The 15,321-nt window shown below is 34.7% G+C and overlaps 1 protein-coding gene across 2 annotated transcripts in view; it reads right to left on the reverse strand.

The window, feature by feature from the left end:
* Positions 1–1,482: 1,482 nt before the first annotated feature.
* The window catches only part of LOC129221485 (ocellar opsin-like), a 102,104-nt gene continuing 88,265 nt past the window's right edge, over positions 1,483–15,321 (reverse strand). For both annotated transcript variants that reach the window (XM_054855967.1, XM_054855966.1), the window contains exons 2-4: positions 13,008–13,576; positions 8,834–9,095; positions 1,483–2,414 (exon numbers count right to left, since the gene is read on the reverse strand). In XM_054855967.1, the coding sequence (XP_054711942.1) occupies positions 2,115–2,414; positions 8,834–9,095; positions 13,008–13,573 (1,128 nt within the window). In that variant the 5' untranslated portion in view covers positions 13,574–13,576 and the 3' untranslated portion in view covers positions 1,483–2,114. The remainder of the gene's footprint in view (positions 2,415–8,833; positions 9,096–13,007; positions 13,577–15,321) is intronic.

Below are 15,321 nucleotides of genomic sequence, written 5' to 3' on the forward strand. Positions count from 1 at the left end.
GCCAAAACCCCGAACCTATCTTTTTTTAACATTTTTGGAGATAGTGTTTGCGTTTTTAAGGTTTCAATTTCGAAAAATGGGCGGAGGGGGGGGGGGGGTCGCACCCGAACCCTTAATATTACGAAGGACAGTTTAAATGCATTTCTAAGATTACAAATCAGAAAAATTTCCTCAGATGCGCCCTTAAATCTCTCCTCCCTCTAACGTCATCAAAGATCATCTAAAACTGCATTCTACTACTATGCTACTGTTTCGAAAAATAGACAGGGGAGCGCCACCGAACCTCTTCTCCCCTAACCTTACCAAAGATCGTCTAAAATGCGTTTTTAAGACTACAAATTCGAAAATTTTCCGGGGGAGAAACCCCCGGGACCCCTTTACTTCGGAGTTAATATTATACTTACGGTTGGTTCATATCGGCTTCCTCTTTAATCAAAAGTCCTATACTACAATCGCCTCAGAACACAGTACTGATTTCAGCAATACCACTTTGAGGCGACGATATATGCACATGTTTGTTAAGAAAAGAGGAAAATTATTGGGAAGGAAGGCTACTTGCGTCGCCTAGTGAATATTCCTTGAAAATGCTCTAATTAAAGGTGAGCTATATCGATATTTGTAAAATCAAAACAATTTCCAAAGCATCGTATTTTTTCAAGTGGCCCCCACCGAGAATTCTGTCTGGATCCACCCTTGCCTAGTAGGTGCTGCTGCACAGCATGGTTTAGAAAGTAAACTCAATGAAAGCCTTACCTTGGACGTTATCTTAAACGCGTTTTACTCAAAATTGGAAAAAAAAAAAAAAAAAAACTCTTACATTCCTCTTGCTTCTCACTGCCTCATTTGTCCTTAAATATGAAGTACAGAATCTCATTGTCAAAGGTATTTTGACGTAAGTACACATTTTATTCATTAAAATATCACACAAAGAAGAGGAGGGGGTGGAGGCAACATTTTGCTATGATTGTTTTTACTTTCTTCTATATCTAATATATAGAAGAAAGTATTAGATTCGTGCAAATTTTCGAATTTTGACGGATTCGAACGTTTTGAGGTGTGCTGAGACCATTTCGACCTTTTTTGGAAAATGTCTCTGTGTGTTTGTGTTATGTCACGTATGTATGTGACCAGTTTTTTGTGGCCGCTCTACAGCAAAAACTGCTGCATGAAATCGAACGAAATTTGGTACACGTATGTGAACTTGTGCCCATTGGTTTTTCGCGCGAATTCCTCCAAGGGGGGGTGGAGCAATATGGGACGTTTTTTGAGTTTTGCGTGAATGCTATTTCCCAAGAAGTAACTGGCGTAAACAAAATTTGGTCCATATGTTGCCCCTAACAGGTACAGGTCCTGATTCAATTTTGGTGTCAGTAGCTCGAACGGGGCTTGAGCTATAGATCGTTTTTTTTGTCGTCAATTGTGAATGCTGTATCTCAAGAAATAATAAACGTAATCAAACAAAAATTTATCGACAAGTAGCCCTTAGAGGGTATAAGAAATAATTCTATTTTGACGTCAACAGCTGAAAAGGGGTTGGCGCAATCGAACATTCTTTTTTTTCCATTGTGAGTGCCATCTCTCAAGAAGTTATGCCACGTTCTGGATGAAATTTGGAATAAATATGAATCCATATATAAACAGGCGTTGGTTCAATTTTGGCGCAAATCGCTCCATGGGGGGGCTGATGTTTTTTTTATTTGAATAAAAATAGCTTTATAATTGCAACAATAAGGAAGATAAATCGTAATAGACTCGTCTGCGTTTATATCGTGCTTTTAATTGGAAATGATCGGAAATATTATCTCAATGATTTGAAATTTTTAACTGTTGCATCTTGTGTTTGTTAACAAATAAATGTCAGTAATTATTTTAAGCAAGGGTTTTAAAATAGTTTTCAATTTTCATTCTTTGCTTTGCATTGGAGATAAATCAGGAACTGGGATGGTCGTCAAGTTTTGGCATGTGTAATTTTGTTTTTGTTGGGAATATTGCTTCCTCGTCAAGCATGGGGAGGGATCAGAATTATAAGAAAGATATAGAAGAAAGTTTCGTGATAGCCACAACATACTAGTTTCTATTTTATTGCAATGAAAACGAAAGTCCATAATCTCCTTTCAATCAAAGTTCCTCGTTGTATTAATTGTAGCAATTTCAATATCGTTCTGTCCCATTTCTTCATCTGTGTTTCTGGTTCGTTTGCACAGTTTTAATTTACCACGCAGAGCTGCTTTGTACCTCGGATGACTGATCCCGTAAACAATGGGATTGTAGCAAGCGGCTGTCTTCGCAAACATGGATCCCCAGATAGTAAGGAGAGGTGTCACATATTTCCTGTCAGTGAGTACGCCTGCAAATGCTAGAGACAAATATGGCGTCCAAGCTACGAACCAAAGGGTGACCGTCATCAAGGCAATCTGAAAGATAAAACGTCCATTGAATTTCAAATTGGATTTTGATTTTCCGTATTTTCATTTGCTCTGTCAGAAAATTTTTGTTTTACTTCTAATATTTTGTAAAATCATTCTATATTTTGTAGCAAATCTATATTTGTCATATCGTCCCCACTCGATCATCTCCGATTTCGATGAAATTTTATAGAGATGCAGAGATGATGCTTTTGAAACTAACCTATGCAAATTTTCAACTTTCTAGATCCAAACCCTGAGGATCTAGGATCTCCGAAATTGTGATCCAAAATGGTGGATCAGCTTTTGTGCTAAATTGCCATATTTAGACTAAGTTTACAGAAAATTTTACTACACTGGAAGCCTGAAATTTTAGGCGCTTAAAGTACGTTTGGTCGTTAATATATTCAAGTATTTTTGTGAATTTGAGCTCGTTAGATTTTGTGTAGCAAGCGTGTGAACTTGTGAAAAAGCGCGATGGAGAAAATTTTTCCTGTGCTTTAGGTTGTCATAAAATCTGAACAAAAATTGTTCAGAAGCTCATGCTTTGTGATTCCATTGTAAAAATACTTGTTTTTAATGGGTTGCAGTTGCAGAGCATAAAAATCTATTTTCTAAAAGGTATTTACTTCCAAAGTGGCTATCAAAACTGTTCAAGTGAAAAATAGCCTATTTTCAAAGCGCTATAGCTCAAGTTTGTTACCTGGCATCTTCTTTTCATTAAAATCATTAGAAAAACCAGACTTTTTCCTTTCAAAATAAGTTTTTTCTTCGATGGTGTTTTTTCGTTTAAGAATTTAAAAAAAAAAGAGCTTAAAATTCGGACTGTCGTAGGGAATTGCAATGTTTAAGAGCAGGTTGCGGCAAATTTTATCACACTGGAAGCCTGAAATTTTAGGAGCTTAAAGTACTTTTGGTTGTCAATACGTCCTAGTATTTTTATGAATTTGAGTTCATTAACTTTTATGTACCACGCATGCAAAGTCGCAAGAAAAACGCAGTGGAGAAATATTTGCAGTAACTAGGATCAAAAACTCTGCATGCTTTTAAGAACTTGAGTCTTGCTGCCAAAACCTCTTTATTGTCACCAGTTTCAAAAAAGAAAGTATGATTATTTTTCTTGCCAGTTTTAGAACCTTAGAATTTAAGAACTCAAAACTTTCGTATTTGTTTGTAAAATTTTGAAAAATCGGGTATTTCGTTCAAAACAATTTTATTTTTTGTGTAAGTACTTATCTCCCTTATTTCAGTGATTTTTCTGCTATAGGGCTGTAAGTTTTTTGATATTCCTGTATTGTTACATTTCAAAGGAAGGGTTATTTCGCAAACAACCAGTGTTGATTGTGATATCAAACACACCATTATTCTTGATATGAATAGGCTTACTTGTGAATAATTTTGTTGTTGTTTTGCTAATGATATATTCTTCCAAATGTGTCGAGCATGTATTAAATTTTTGGCACTTTAGAAGAACATAAATTGCTACTAAAATGTAATTAAAATTGTGGCATTTTAGAAAATTCGCGGATTTTGGGAAAACGCTTAAAAAATTGCAGAAATTTGTGGCGGTATAAACTTGGAACTAGATATGCACCGAATATTCGGTTGGTATTCGGTATACTGCGTGCACATTCGCTAGACAAACCGAATGTTTGGTTTGGCCAAATACTTCAATATTCAGCAACCGAATAGTAAACAAATTTAAATGTTTGACAATTGGTAAACAAACTTTTTTTTTTTTGCATTGAAGGAAAGTTACAATATAGTACCACTGTACAAAATTAATTCAAACTAGCAAAAATACCCGGCGTTGCCTGGGTCAGTAATAATTATGAGGAAAAATCGTTACTTGCTTTTGTTTTCTGTTTTAAGTGAAAGAATTTAAAACACATCTTTTTGACGTGATTAAAAATCGAGTTTCTTCCTTACCCTTAAAACTAAAATAGCAATAAATATAAAAAACAAAGTAGTATTGATTTAGAAACGAAAGCACTATATTTAAGCATATACAAATTTCCAAAACATGAAATTAATCTTCTCGTGTTTAAAAGGATTAATCTCTTGATACTTTTTTTTAACATGGAGTCTAAAACCTTCTCTGTATGGCTATTGAAGTACGAAGTTTTAAAAAAAATGTAGCCGCGCTCGTAATTCCCTTATATTTGCTTTAGTTATTTTGGGAAATTTCAATCATTGTGGGCTCTTGGTGCGATTTTACCGAATTTGCTTGAATCGTTTTGGGATACCTTCGATGACGCTCCCCCCTTCTTTCCTTACTTTGTAAAACGGTATGATATTAATTTTCGTTGAGATATTATCGCCAGGTGCTGAGATACTTTTGGTCGCCATAAAATGGCGCTAAAGAGTTTCATCCGAAATGTTTCCAAAATAAGTAGTAAAATTTGGCGATTGTTTGACATTGTGCAAAAAGGAAAACTAATATAAGTTTTTGTGCTGTTTATGGATTTGCCTAATTTAGTTGCTGGATTATTTAACACAGTAAAAAAAGTTTTTTAAAGATTCTTTGATTGGCGATATTTTGTTTACATGGTGAAAGCTGAGAAACATTATGACGTAGTCTTTGGATTCAAAAACAGCGACGTTGAAAAAAACTGCCAAATGCATCAGCTACGGAAATCTTTCTGCAAATTTTGGCGATCTGCTGATTGATTAGATAATGAGTAAGTGTTCAATCAGCATAAATAATATTAAAAACCATTAATTACATTAAAGTTCCGTTTAAATGGAAAATGATCAGCCACACACAAATTATGTATTATTTGCCAATCTTGTGCAAAAATCTTACTTCAAGATTTGACTTGAGAAAAGCCTTGAACAGTCACGAAAAGCAAAGATAGCCAACAATACAACAATTGCCACTATCGACAGGGAGTTGAGATGATACACTAAATACTGTATTGAGTTGAGGAAAGCCTTCGAACATGGAACTAAAAAGCTCATAACTCGTTTTTTATTATACTTAGAAATTTCGAATAGGTGCCATCTTCAGCAGAAAAATCAGAGCTTTCGATGGACATATAATGTAAATATGTGCAAGTATTTTTTCATCCCTATATTAGAGAATTTATACGAAAATTGTATTTTGTTGCCCCCCCTAAGGGGGTTTTGCCCCCCATAACGGGACGAAAACTATCCTATGTGTTATTCTGATGCATAAGCTATATTATTGTAAAGTTTCATAAAAATCCGTTCTGTAGTTTTTGCGTGAAAGAGTAACAAACATCCATACATCCATCCATACATCCATACATCCATACAGACAAACTTTCGCATATATAATAGTAGTAAGATTATTACTAATCAATTTTATCACATTCAAAGCTATTTTAATGTGAGAAAATACTCAATTGTTACATTAAAATTTTGTTGCTTTCCTATTTCTATTAAATTTTATGACGGATTACATTCACCTTACAATTACAAACTCATTTAAATATGACATAGTAACGAGAAGGAAACTTCATAATGTTAAGTAATAATAAACACATACAGTCAATTTATACTATTTTCCTGCGTATTATCCGCGGATAATAAGATGTCAAAAAACAAAGTTGTTCTGATTTAACATACATTTTAGCAATTAAATTAAAAACGTGAAGAAGTAATAATATTAAAGGTATAATCAAAATTAATCAAAAAAATAATGATTTCTTCTTGAAATCATGATGACATTATGAAATCATGATGATTTACTATTTAAGTTTTCTTTCGGAACGATTTATTTTAAATGAATATAATTATACTTAATGCAGATAAATTTACGACGTTAAATAAAAATACATACATTTATTTCCTAAAATAAATAAATATTTTCTATTTTTAATTGGCGTAGAATTCAAATACTACAGTTAAAAATTTTAACCAAATATTTGGTATTCCGTTGGAATTTTCAACCAAATATTCGGTGTTTGGTATTCGGCAAAATGTGGTATTTGGTGTACCTGTGTTGTGAAATATGTAAATTTGATCAGGTGGCGCTGCTTCGCAGTATATAAAGAAGCTTGTTTTGTCTTTTGTAGTAATATTGTTGTTGTTGTTCAAATATGTGTCCCCCTAGTGGTGCAAAGACTGCATGAATCTTTTGTTTTAAAAAAGTTTGGTTTAGCTAATTAATTGAATGTCTGGTTAATTAGATATAGTAGAACTTCATCGTGCAGTGGTTGACATAGTCTGTATTTGCAACTCTGTTCATCATTCATGACGATAGATTCATTCACTTGCTTTGGCAAAGAAAAAGGAAATCCCTTAAGAATACAAGTCATAATAATAAAAAGAGTTTTTTTAATATTTAAAAAAAAAAATTAATTTGAACTTTGACATCTTGAATTCAAATTATGTTTTTCGCAATCACGAGTTTGTGTATGTAGGCGTGTGTGTTTGTGTGTGGGAGTATGTGTAAGTGTGTGTAGGCATGTGTGGGTAGTTGTGTGTATGTGTGTTTGTGTGGGGGGTATGTGTATGTGTGGGTAGTTGTGTGTATGTGTTTGTGTAGGTGTCTGTATGTATGTATGCGTGCGTGTATGTGTAGGTGTGTGTGTGTGTGTGTGTATGCGCGTGTAGGTGTATGTGTGTGTGGGGGGGGTGTAAGTGTAGGCAAGTAAGTGACGCAACGTGAAGACGGTTTTGCTAGAGGAGCAGCATCGTGAGGAGCCGGTCGACGGTGATGCTGCGGAAGGTGGCGGTGGGAAAATAAAATCATAGGACATCAAGACAGTCAAGTGAGAACAATAAGCAATCGTGATTGCTCAAAAAAAAAAAAAAAAAATCATTATCATTAAATGTTAGGAGGTATGCAGTTGTTGAAACAGGAATAATTTTCTTTTATTTTGACTATTTCCCGACAATTTCATAAAAGAGCGATGTATAATATCTTAATTCATTTTCTCCGAATTAATTTGTTTATTTTTTCAATTATCCATCTTTTTATGCACCGCCGTAATCCATTCTGCACCTGACGAGAAGGTAAAGCACAGTATCTGCAGAAATAAACTTTTTACATATTTAAAGAAGTGCGTTTTGAACTCCATACTAACACTAGTTTTTTCGACTAAGTTTTTTTCGTACTTTATTTTTAGCTGAAACCAATTAAACAAACTTCTTTATCTTTACTAATAATAAGCTGAAAGTCTATCTCTGGATGTCTGTTACAGCGCCAGGATCGTTCAGCCAATTTTCATGAAATTCGGCCTCGAAACGATTTTTCGAAAATTCGATTTTGTTCTTTTTCTATTCGAATTTTAAAAACATTTTATTGAGCTAATTATCATAACGTGGACGAGTAAATTGCCATAACATGAAACGAGCGCAAATTACCACAACGTGGACGAACAAATTACCGTAGCATAAGCGAAAAAATGAACATAGTAAATTGGCGAGAAATTCATCATCCATTATTTATAAATATACAGGCGAACCAAATGACTTTTTAATTTTCTACTACTGACAAAGCCGTGCGGGTATCGCGCGCTAGTAAACAATAAAGCTGAAGTACAATAGATGGCAAAATGCCAAGAAATGAAAAAATTGTAGTTACTCCGCTGTACACCTTTCTCTTCCGCGGCAGACCTAACCGTTGGCTAATTTTGTAAAATAATTTTAACTAAATGATGTGTAAATCTTCTTTGCTATCACCAGGAAATGCTTAAATCATGTTTCTTTCTTTTTTTTTTTTTTTTTGAGCAATCGCATTGCTTATTGTTCTCATTTGACTGTTTTTTGGCGTCTTTTGATTTTATTCCCCCCCCCCCTGCCTCCCTCTGCAGCACCACCGTCGACCGGCCTCACGATGCTGCTCTTCTAGCGAAAACCGTCTCCAGGTTGCGTCCATATCCTACACACACGCATACATGGACATGCACACCTATAAACACACACACATACCCACACACTCATGCATGCACACATACACAAACACACACGCCTACATACACACGCACACGTGATTGCGAAAAACATAATTTGAATTCAAGATGTCAAAATCCAAATTAATTATTTTTTTTTTTTATGTTTTCAAAAAATAAGCATGACGAAGCATATTCAAGAAAACAATATTGGTTTTTTCTTGATTCTTATAAAAGAAGCATGTGTATTTTGTCAAACCATCGAATTGTTGAATTTGGTGACTTGTTTTAGAGCAGTAAGAAAAATTTGTTATGCTTTTTTTTGTCTCAAAGTTCAATGTCGAAAACGCAAGGATAAGTGTGGATTCCCCCCTCCCCTTAATGACCGTGGCTGAATTGCATTCAACAAAATTGAGTGAAATTTTGAAGTGCGGTCATGATGGTGGCAGGAAATAATTTCAAGGATTTTATATATGTTTGGAAGTGCATAAAAAATTAAATACATTTGAAATGCAATAACTTTTTTTTGTGTCTCAAAAACCATTCATGTGCTAAAATGTAACTTACCTTGGCTAGTCTGATCTCTGTACTTGATTTCTTTAACTCACAGTTTACTCGAAGTGATACGATGTTCATCTTCTTAGCTTGGAACTTAAGAATTTTCTCATGCTCGATAACCTTGGCAACAATGAGTGTGTAAGCGTAAATCATGGTAAAGAGAGGAATGAAGTAGACGGCAATTGCGTACATAAATAAGTAGGATAACGTGTTGGCATCTTTACTTAAGTAGTCGATCGTACAACCGGACAGTGTTCCTTCTGGAATGTACCTGAGGCAATAAAGACAAGACTAATCTTAGAACAAATTGGTTGAAATTCAAGAGAAGAATGGCATTTGTAAAAAGAAATTAAAGTCGCAAAAGTGATCTAAGGTACTTGCAAAATACTTCCTGCGTCCAAAAGTCCTGAAAATTTATACATTTATATGCCATGGGCGATAAGGTCACTTTCAAAAAATCATAAAACATTTTATGGGAAAAAATACGGGATGCGGTGTCTACTCACTTGTTAAGCATTATATGGGGTTTAAATGAGCCAATTTTTAGATTTTTAAAAAATGGGTTTTTTGAGTGAAATCACTTCAAAAATCGCTAATTTTTGAAAATTTTCAAAATTTCAAATTTTATTTCCGGGGCTGTATGCATCCAAGGATTATAATAAAATATGTTATGAAACTATCATATAAGGGCTTTAGACTGCCATCTCCGTTTAGTAAAAAAAACTTTTTTTTCATGGAGAAAAAAAATCATAAAATCGGTAAAAATGCAGTTTTTTCGCGACAAAAATGAATTTTTTTCTTTATCAAAAAACCTAACTAAACTTTCAAAAACGATGTCTATAGGATATATGGGTCCTTATTTATTTTCAGAAAAAAGAATTATTCAAATAGGTTAAATACTTTTGAAATAATGTCCATTTGAAATGGAGTGTTTTGCCGGTTTTTTCCAAAATGGCGGATTTTGTGCAGAATTTTAATCGGCTGTAACTGAAGAAAAAAAATTTTCTTGCAAAATCCTTTTGGGTTATTTCATATGTCCCTTAGTTGTAACTACTGTAATTTTTTCAAAAAAATCGGTGATGGTCATATGACACTTTTCATACCTGCCTGCCTGATTTGAAATGGAATGACTCAGTCGGTCTAAAAATGTCTTTTAAAAGATGCGCTTTGGAGGCAGCTGAAACCATTAAAGAGGGTCTCAAATCTCGTTTCTGGGCTTCAATTTTGCAAATTTTTCAGAGGAGAGCTACCAAACACCTCACCTTGTAACAACATCGAAAATTGCTTTTTTGGCGCTTCAACTTTGAAAAATTACCGAGCCCTTTTCATTACCAAATGTAGTCTACAGGCGCGTTTTAAAGACTTCGTTTTCGGAAGATTTTCAGGTAAAGGCCTCGACCCCTTTCCGTGTAATATCATCCAAATCATCAAAAGCTGGATTTTTAAAACGACAATTGGGTGGGACGTTCAGCAAGCAGTCCTCTTTAAATAGAATGAGCGGATGCTCCCATATGTTCATGAAAATGGAAAAATAGCAGAGAACCAATTATCCGTGACGTTCGAGACCATAGCTACTCCGGATATTTGAATTTCCCAGTTTTCTGGATGGCCAAAAATCCGCTTCTATCCTGATTGTTCATAAACTCAAATTACAACAATAAATAGTAATGTATCTTAAAATATGAAGAAAACAGCAGAAATGCTTATAATTTTCGAAATATTACAAAATATTCTTAATAAAAGAACTATACAAAACCTTCAAAAGACCCTCAAAAGAAAAAAAACACCGTAGTATTCGATATTGTTTTTAAAAAAGAAAATTTTTTCCTTTTGTTCATGAACGTAATAAATGTGCGGTTTTTCATACTAATGTATGATGTTTGTTTTCGTGAACGCGGATTTTTTTAAAAGTTTCGTTTTCGCGATTATTATTTGTTATTTGTTACTTTTACATTGAATTAATATCTAGAGAAAATTAAAATTTTTGGGTTGCAGCCTTATTACAGTGTTTGGTTTAACAGTCTCTAGATTCCACGATAATAACTATCTAGGAAAATTCGCGAATGTAGTATTCGGCGTACCTCGTACTTTTCACTCAAGCTCTAAACGACTTTAATTAACAAGCAATTCAGTACAAAAATCACATTTTTATGCTTCAAAATTTATTTCTTCAGTTTTCAGTTGGGGAATAAAATAGGGAAAATGTCAGATTTTCAGACTATCCTTTTTAACTTTTGAAATGTGCTTTTAAACGTTGTTCCATTTTTATCTAACTTTTAAACTTTTGTTCTGAAAAATATTTCGGAAGTTTTGCACTGCATGTAAGATGTCTCTTCAACTTTTAAATTGATTTTTGCACCAAATTTTCCGAATTATACCCGAGTAGTACGGAATTTATGAAGAAATCGTTAAAACTCTTGAAGGTATTTTACGAAAAGAATTTTTTACGAATGGCTGGAAAAATCAAGCAAAACGATTCCTAGTATCTATGATTATCGCTTAAAAACTTCGTTTTTTTGGACTTCAGAATGTCAAAATATTTTCAGAGGAGATCCCTAGAACCCCCTTTGCCGTAACAGCATCAAAGTTTGTCTGCAAAGGCCTAGTTTCCTGGGAGGGAAATCGCTGATCTCCGGCGTTGCGCCACGCTCCGGCCAAACCCCACGATTTAGCTCCTGCGCGCATGTCCGAAGGGTGGTACAATGCAGGACATCAGCGGTTTCCCTTAAAACTGCCGTTTTAGTCCGGAGAAGTGGTTCGGAGGGGATCCAAAGTCCTCTCCTAGAAGAATTTTCAAAATTGATGTCAAAAAATGCAAGTTCATAGAATTTTCGGTAACAATAGGGGAAGCAGTGGTAGGGATTCCCAACCCAGTTATTTTTAAAATTAAAGTCAATTTTAGACTAATTTTTGTGATCTTAGGGGTTTCAGGATTCCATCCTAAAATTTTCCTAAATTGAAGTTTTGAAAATGCAATAGTCTATCATTAATGACGTAAAGGGAATCGACAAGTTTCGATGACGTAAGCTCCGGAAATTTTTCGACTCTGAAGTCTAAAAAATTCAATCCACATAATTTCATAGGATTCTTTTTTTAGAAATGTACTGCTTGACCATTTTTATTTATTTATTATTGTTTTTTTAATATTATTATCCCGAAAACCAAACATGTAAGATGTTTTTAAAACCGCTTTAGTTTTCCTCTACTCTTGATCTTGGATTCAAGGGCGCCCATTTGCAAAATTTTAAGGGGGGGGGGCTCAGATATTTTCCCCATGGCTTAGCAGGATATTTTCCCCCATAGAAACCAATTTCAGTACAGATTAGAGATATTAAAATTTGACAATTTTAATATTTTATTCATTAAGTGCTGGAGAAGAAATGTTTTTATATTTTTGCAAAGAAAAAAGTACTAAAAGCAAGGAAGTTCTATTTTCAAGGGGGGGTTGAGCCCCCATGCCCCCTCTTATGGGCGCCCTTGCTTTGATTTTTTCAAGTCATCAAAACTCGTTTCGTAGTCAAATTCAATTTTAGCCTTTACATTTTGACCAAATCTTTTTGAATTACAGTAGCTTTCAATGGCGATACAATGGTATAAGAGCACTTAAGAATACTAAGTCATAATAATGAAAATTAAATTAAATTGTGACTAAAAAACGAAAAATGAAGTCTTCTACCAGGCATCTACTGAATTATTAAATGATTCTCCTATTACATTGAAATGTTTATTGTTCTTAAGAGGTCATCTAGAAATGATGTCCTGTTATTAGAAGGGTTTTGAAATTGAGTTTGTGACGAGGTGTAGGTAGGGGGTTACAATAAGTGTGATGCATCACACATTTTGTTTGAAATAAAAACTTCATATAACAGTATGTTTATCTAACATGGTTTAACATGCGCCAGCGGGAAGGGAGATTGTAAGGTGAAGTCTGGTGCTTTGTAACAAAGGATAGAAGAATCAAATATGTTTTGAAAAAAGTAATTCCTTTTATCGAAAGCCCCAAAACATATTTCAGAGTGTCCCCAAATCCTCTCTGGATTCTAAGACATCCCCCTAATTATTATTAAGATATCTGGGCACTCTAGTTAGACGCCTAAAATCCAAATTCTTTGGCTTGGGCACGGGCATGGCCTTAGCAAGTAATAAACAAACCAGGATACAGTAAAATGAATGTCATGCTTACCTACTCCAACCATGCATCGGTGCCAACGTCCACGATATGGACCATATCCACACAAAAAAGATACTGGATATGGCTTTGATGTGTGTGAAGGGGCTTGCTGCCATGCCCCGCACAATCACGTTGTAGCGATCCAGCGTAATCATTACGTTGCTCCAGATGGACACACATCCAAAGAGGGATCCGGACATTCCATAAATTTCGCACATAAGCGGCCCTAGAATCCATGTCTCACTGAAGCAGTTCAATGCCATGGTAGGGCCCATGAAGGCCATCATGCAAAAATCGGAGAATGCCAAATTCAGGACCAGAATATTAGCTGGTGTCCTCAAAGTCTTGTCCACAGCCATAAGGTACAGGACCGTTCCATTTCCCAACAATCCAATGATGCTCACTATGCAAATGACTGTTCCGAGAGCCGTGTGCCAAAAGCTCTTGACAGCAGGAAAGTTGTACCAGTGCTCGTGTATCAGTGGTAGCATGTTCATAGGCAGCGCATCGAGCATAGTAATATTCGTTTCGTATAATTCGAAAATACTGAATGGTTTGAAAACTTCGGGAAAAGTCATTTTCTGCAAAGAAAAATAATTTATTTAATATGTATGAGGCAGTGAGAAGCAAGGAAACGTAAGTGGACGTTTTCAAGTTTTGAGTAAAACACATTTAAAGTACCGGCCCTGGGTAGGCTTTCAATAAAAAGATTTTATAACTTTATGCTGTAAAAAATCACCTACCAGAGCTCAATTTCTAATAGAACGGAAAACTTGCGCATTGGCATCCTAATAACGGGAAAAATAATTAAAATGTTTATGAATTATTTTTGAAATCGCGCAAAAGCCTTCAAGTTGAGAAAAATTTGGAATTTTTTAAAGACGTATACTTTTTCAAAAAATAATTTATTTCATTTCATATTTTGTGTAAAATACACTTTGTAGTCACCGAAACGTACAGAAAAAAACTTGGGGGCACATTGTCGATCATTTGAATTCGCGCAGAAACCCTTAAAATACCATTTTTAAAGTAAAAGTTTTATTATCTCAAAAATTCTCAAGCTGACATAAAACTATAAAAATATACTATTAAACATTTACTTTAACGTTTTACATACATTTCTCTTGTGCTGAAATCACTCAGGACTCACGTCGCGCAGGCCCGTCTTTTAACATTTTTGCGGGGGGGAGGGGGTCAAAGGGTGCAATTTCGATGCAAGCTTCAACGAAAAACAGCAAAAAAAAAAAAAAAACTCCCACCCAAATGGAATTGAAGAGCTTGGTGCAGGAACGTGATAAGCCACACTTTTGAAATTGAACATTTTTTGTTCTAAATGCTGCTTTGATAATTAAAATAATAATGACAATGGATTATGTCACTGTCAGAAAAACGCATCTGGTTTTTGTATTGCAGAATATAGAATGTCTAATAATCTATAAAAAAAATTTATAGAATTTTTCAAAAGTTGGAAATTGGCCTACCGGGAAAAAACTGATGTGGCATATCGCATTCTTGCCCCCAGCCCTTTAATTACATTTATTTCTCAAAGCCGTGGTGTGGGGTAATGGACCACCCCTGACCCCCTAAATGACGGGTCTAATTAGGTGGCGGTGGCAGCAAGTCAAGTTCCACACTCCACCTTACCCAATCAACCAACCAATTTGGTTGAGATTTATTATGCTAAAGTTCTTTTAATTCTGAATTCGGGTCAAATGTTCTTGATCTGATTGTATGGAAACCTTCTCGGTTTTCTCGCTTGCAGCATTTTCCTTTAGCCTCTGTCACAGGTTTAGCTCATCTCTCTACCGATTGAGTGCACTGCAAATAATCAAACACTTTTTGCTCACGTACACTTGTCTCCTTTTTGAGAACACTATTTTTGTAATAGTTATTAGAACCGTTTTGAGAACACATGTCATAATACTTTTTGAACACGGACACTTGTTCCCTTTTTTAGAACATTTTTTTCGGTCAGTTTTCAAAACACTTCTAGAAACACTGTTCGGAACATGTATTTCCTTTTTAGTACACTTTTTAGACACTTCATGGATAGTGTAAAAGAATGGTTTATGAACACTTGCACTAAAAATTTTGTGGCACACGTTTTGGTACAGTTTTTAGGATATGTTTCGGAACAATTGCTGATCATTAATATCCTTCCGTAATGCGTGCTATACACAAGTATAAAAAAAAGCTTATAAAAAGAAAAAATACGCACTAAATTCATTTTTGTTGAGACTGCAGGCTTGATGATGGGTTCAGGCTTTGACTGAATATAGTTATTATTAATCTGCATTATTACTATGCAAATTTAAAATCTAATGGC

Source organism: Uloborus diversus, chromosome 4 (assembly GCF_026930045.1).
Source record: "Uloborus diversus isolate 005 chromosome 4, Udiv.v.3.1, whole genome shotgun sequence".
Classification (NCBI taxonomy): Eukaryota; Metazoa; Arthropoda; class Arachnida; order Araneae; family Uloboridae; genus Uloborus; species Uloborus diversus.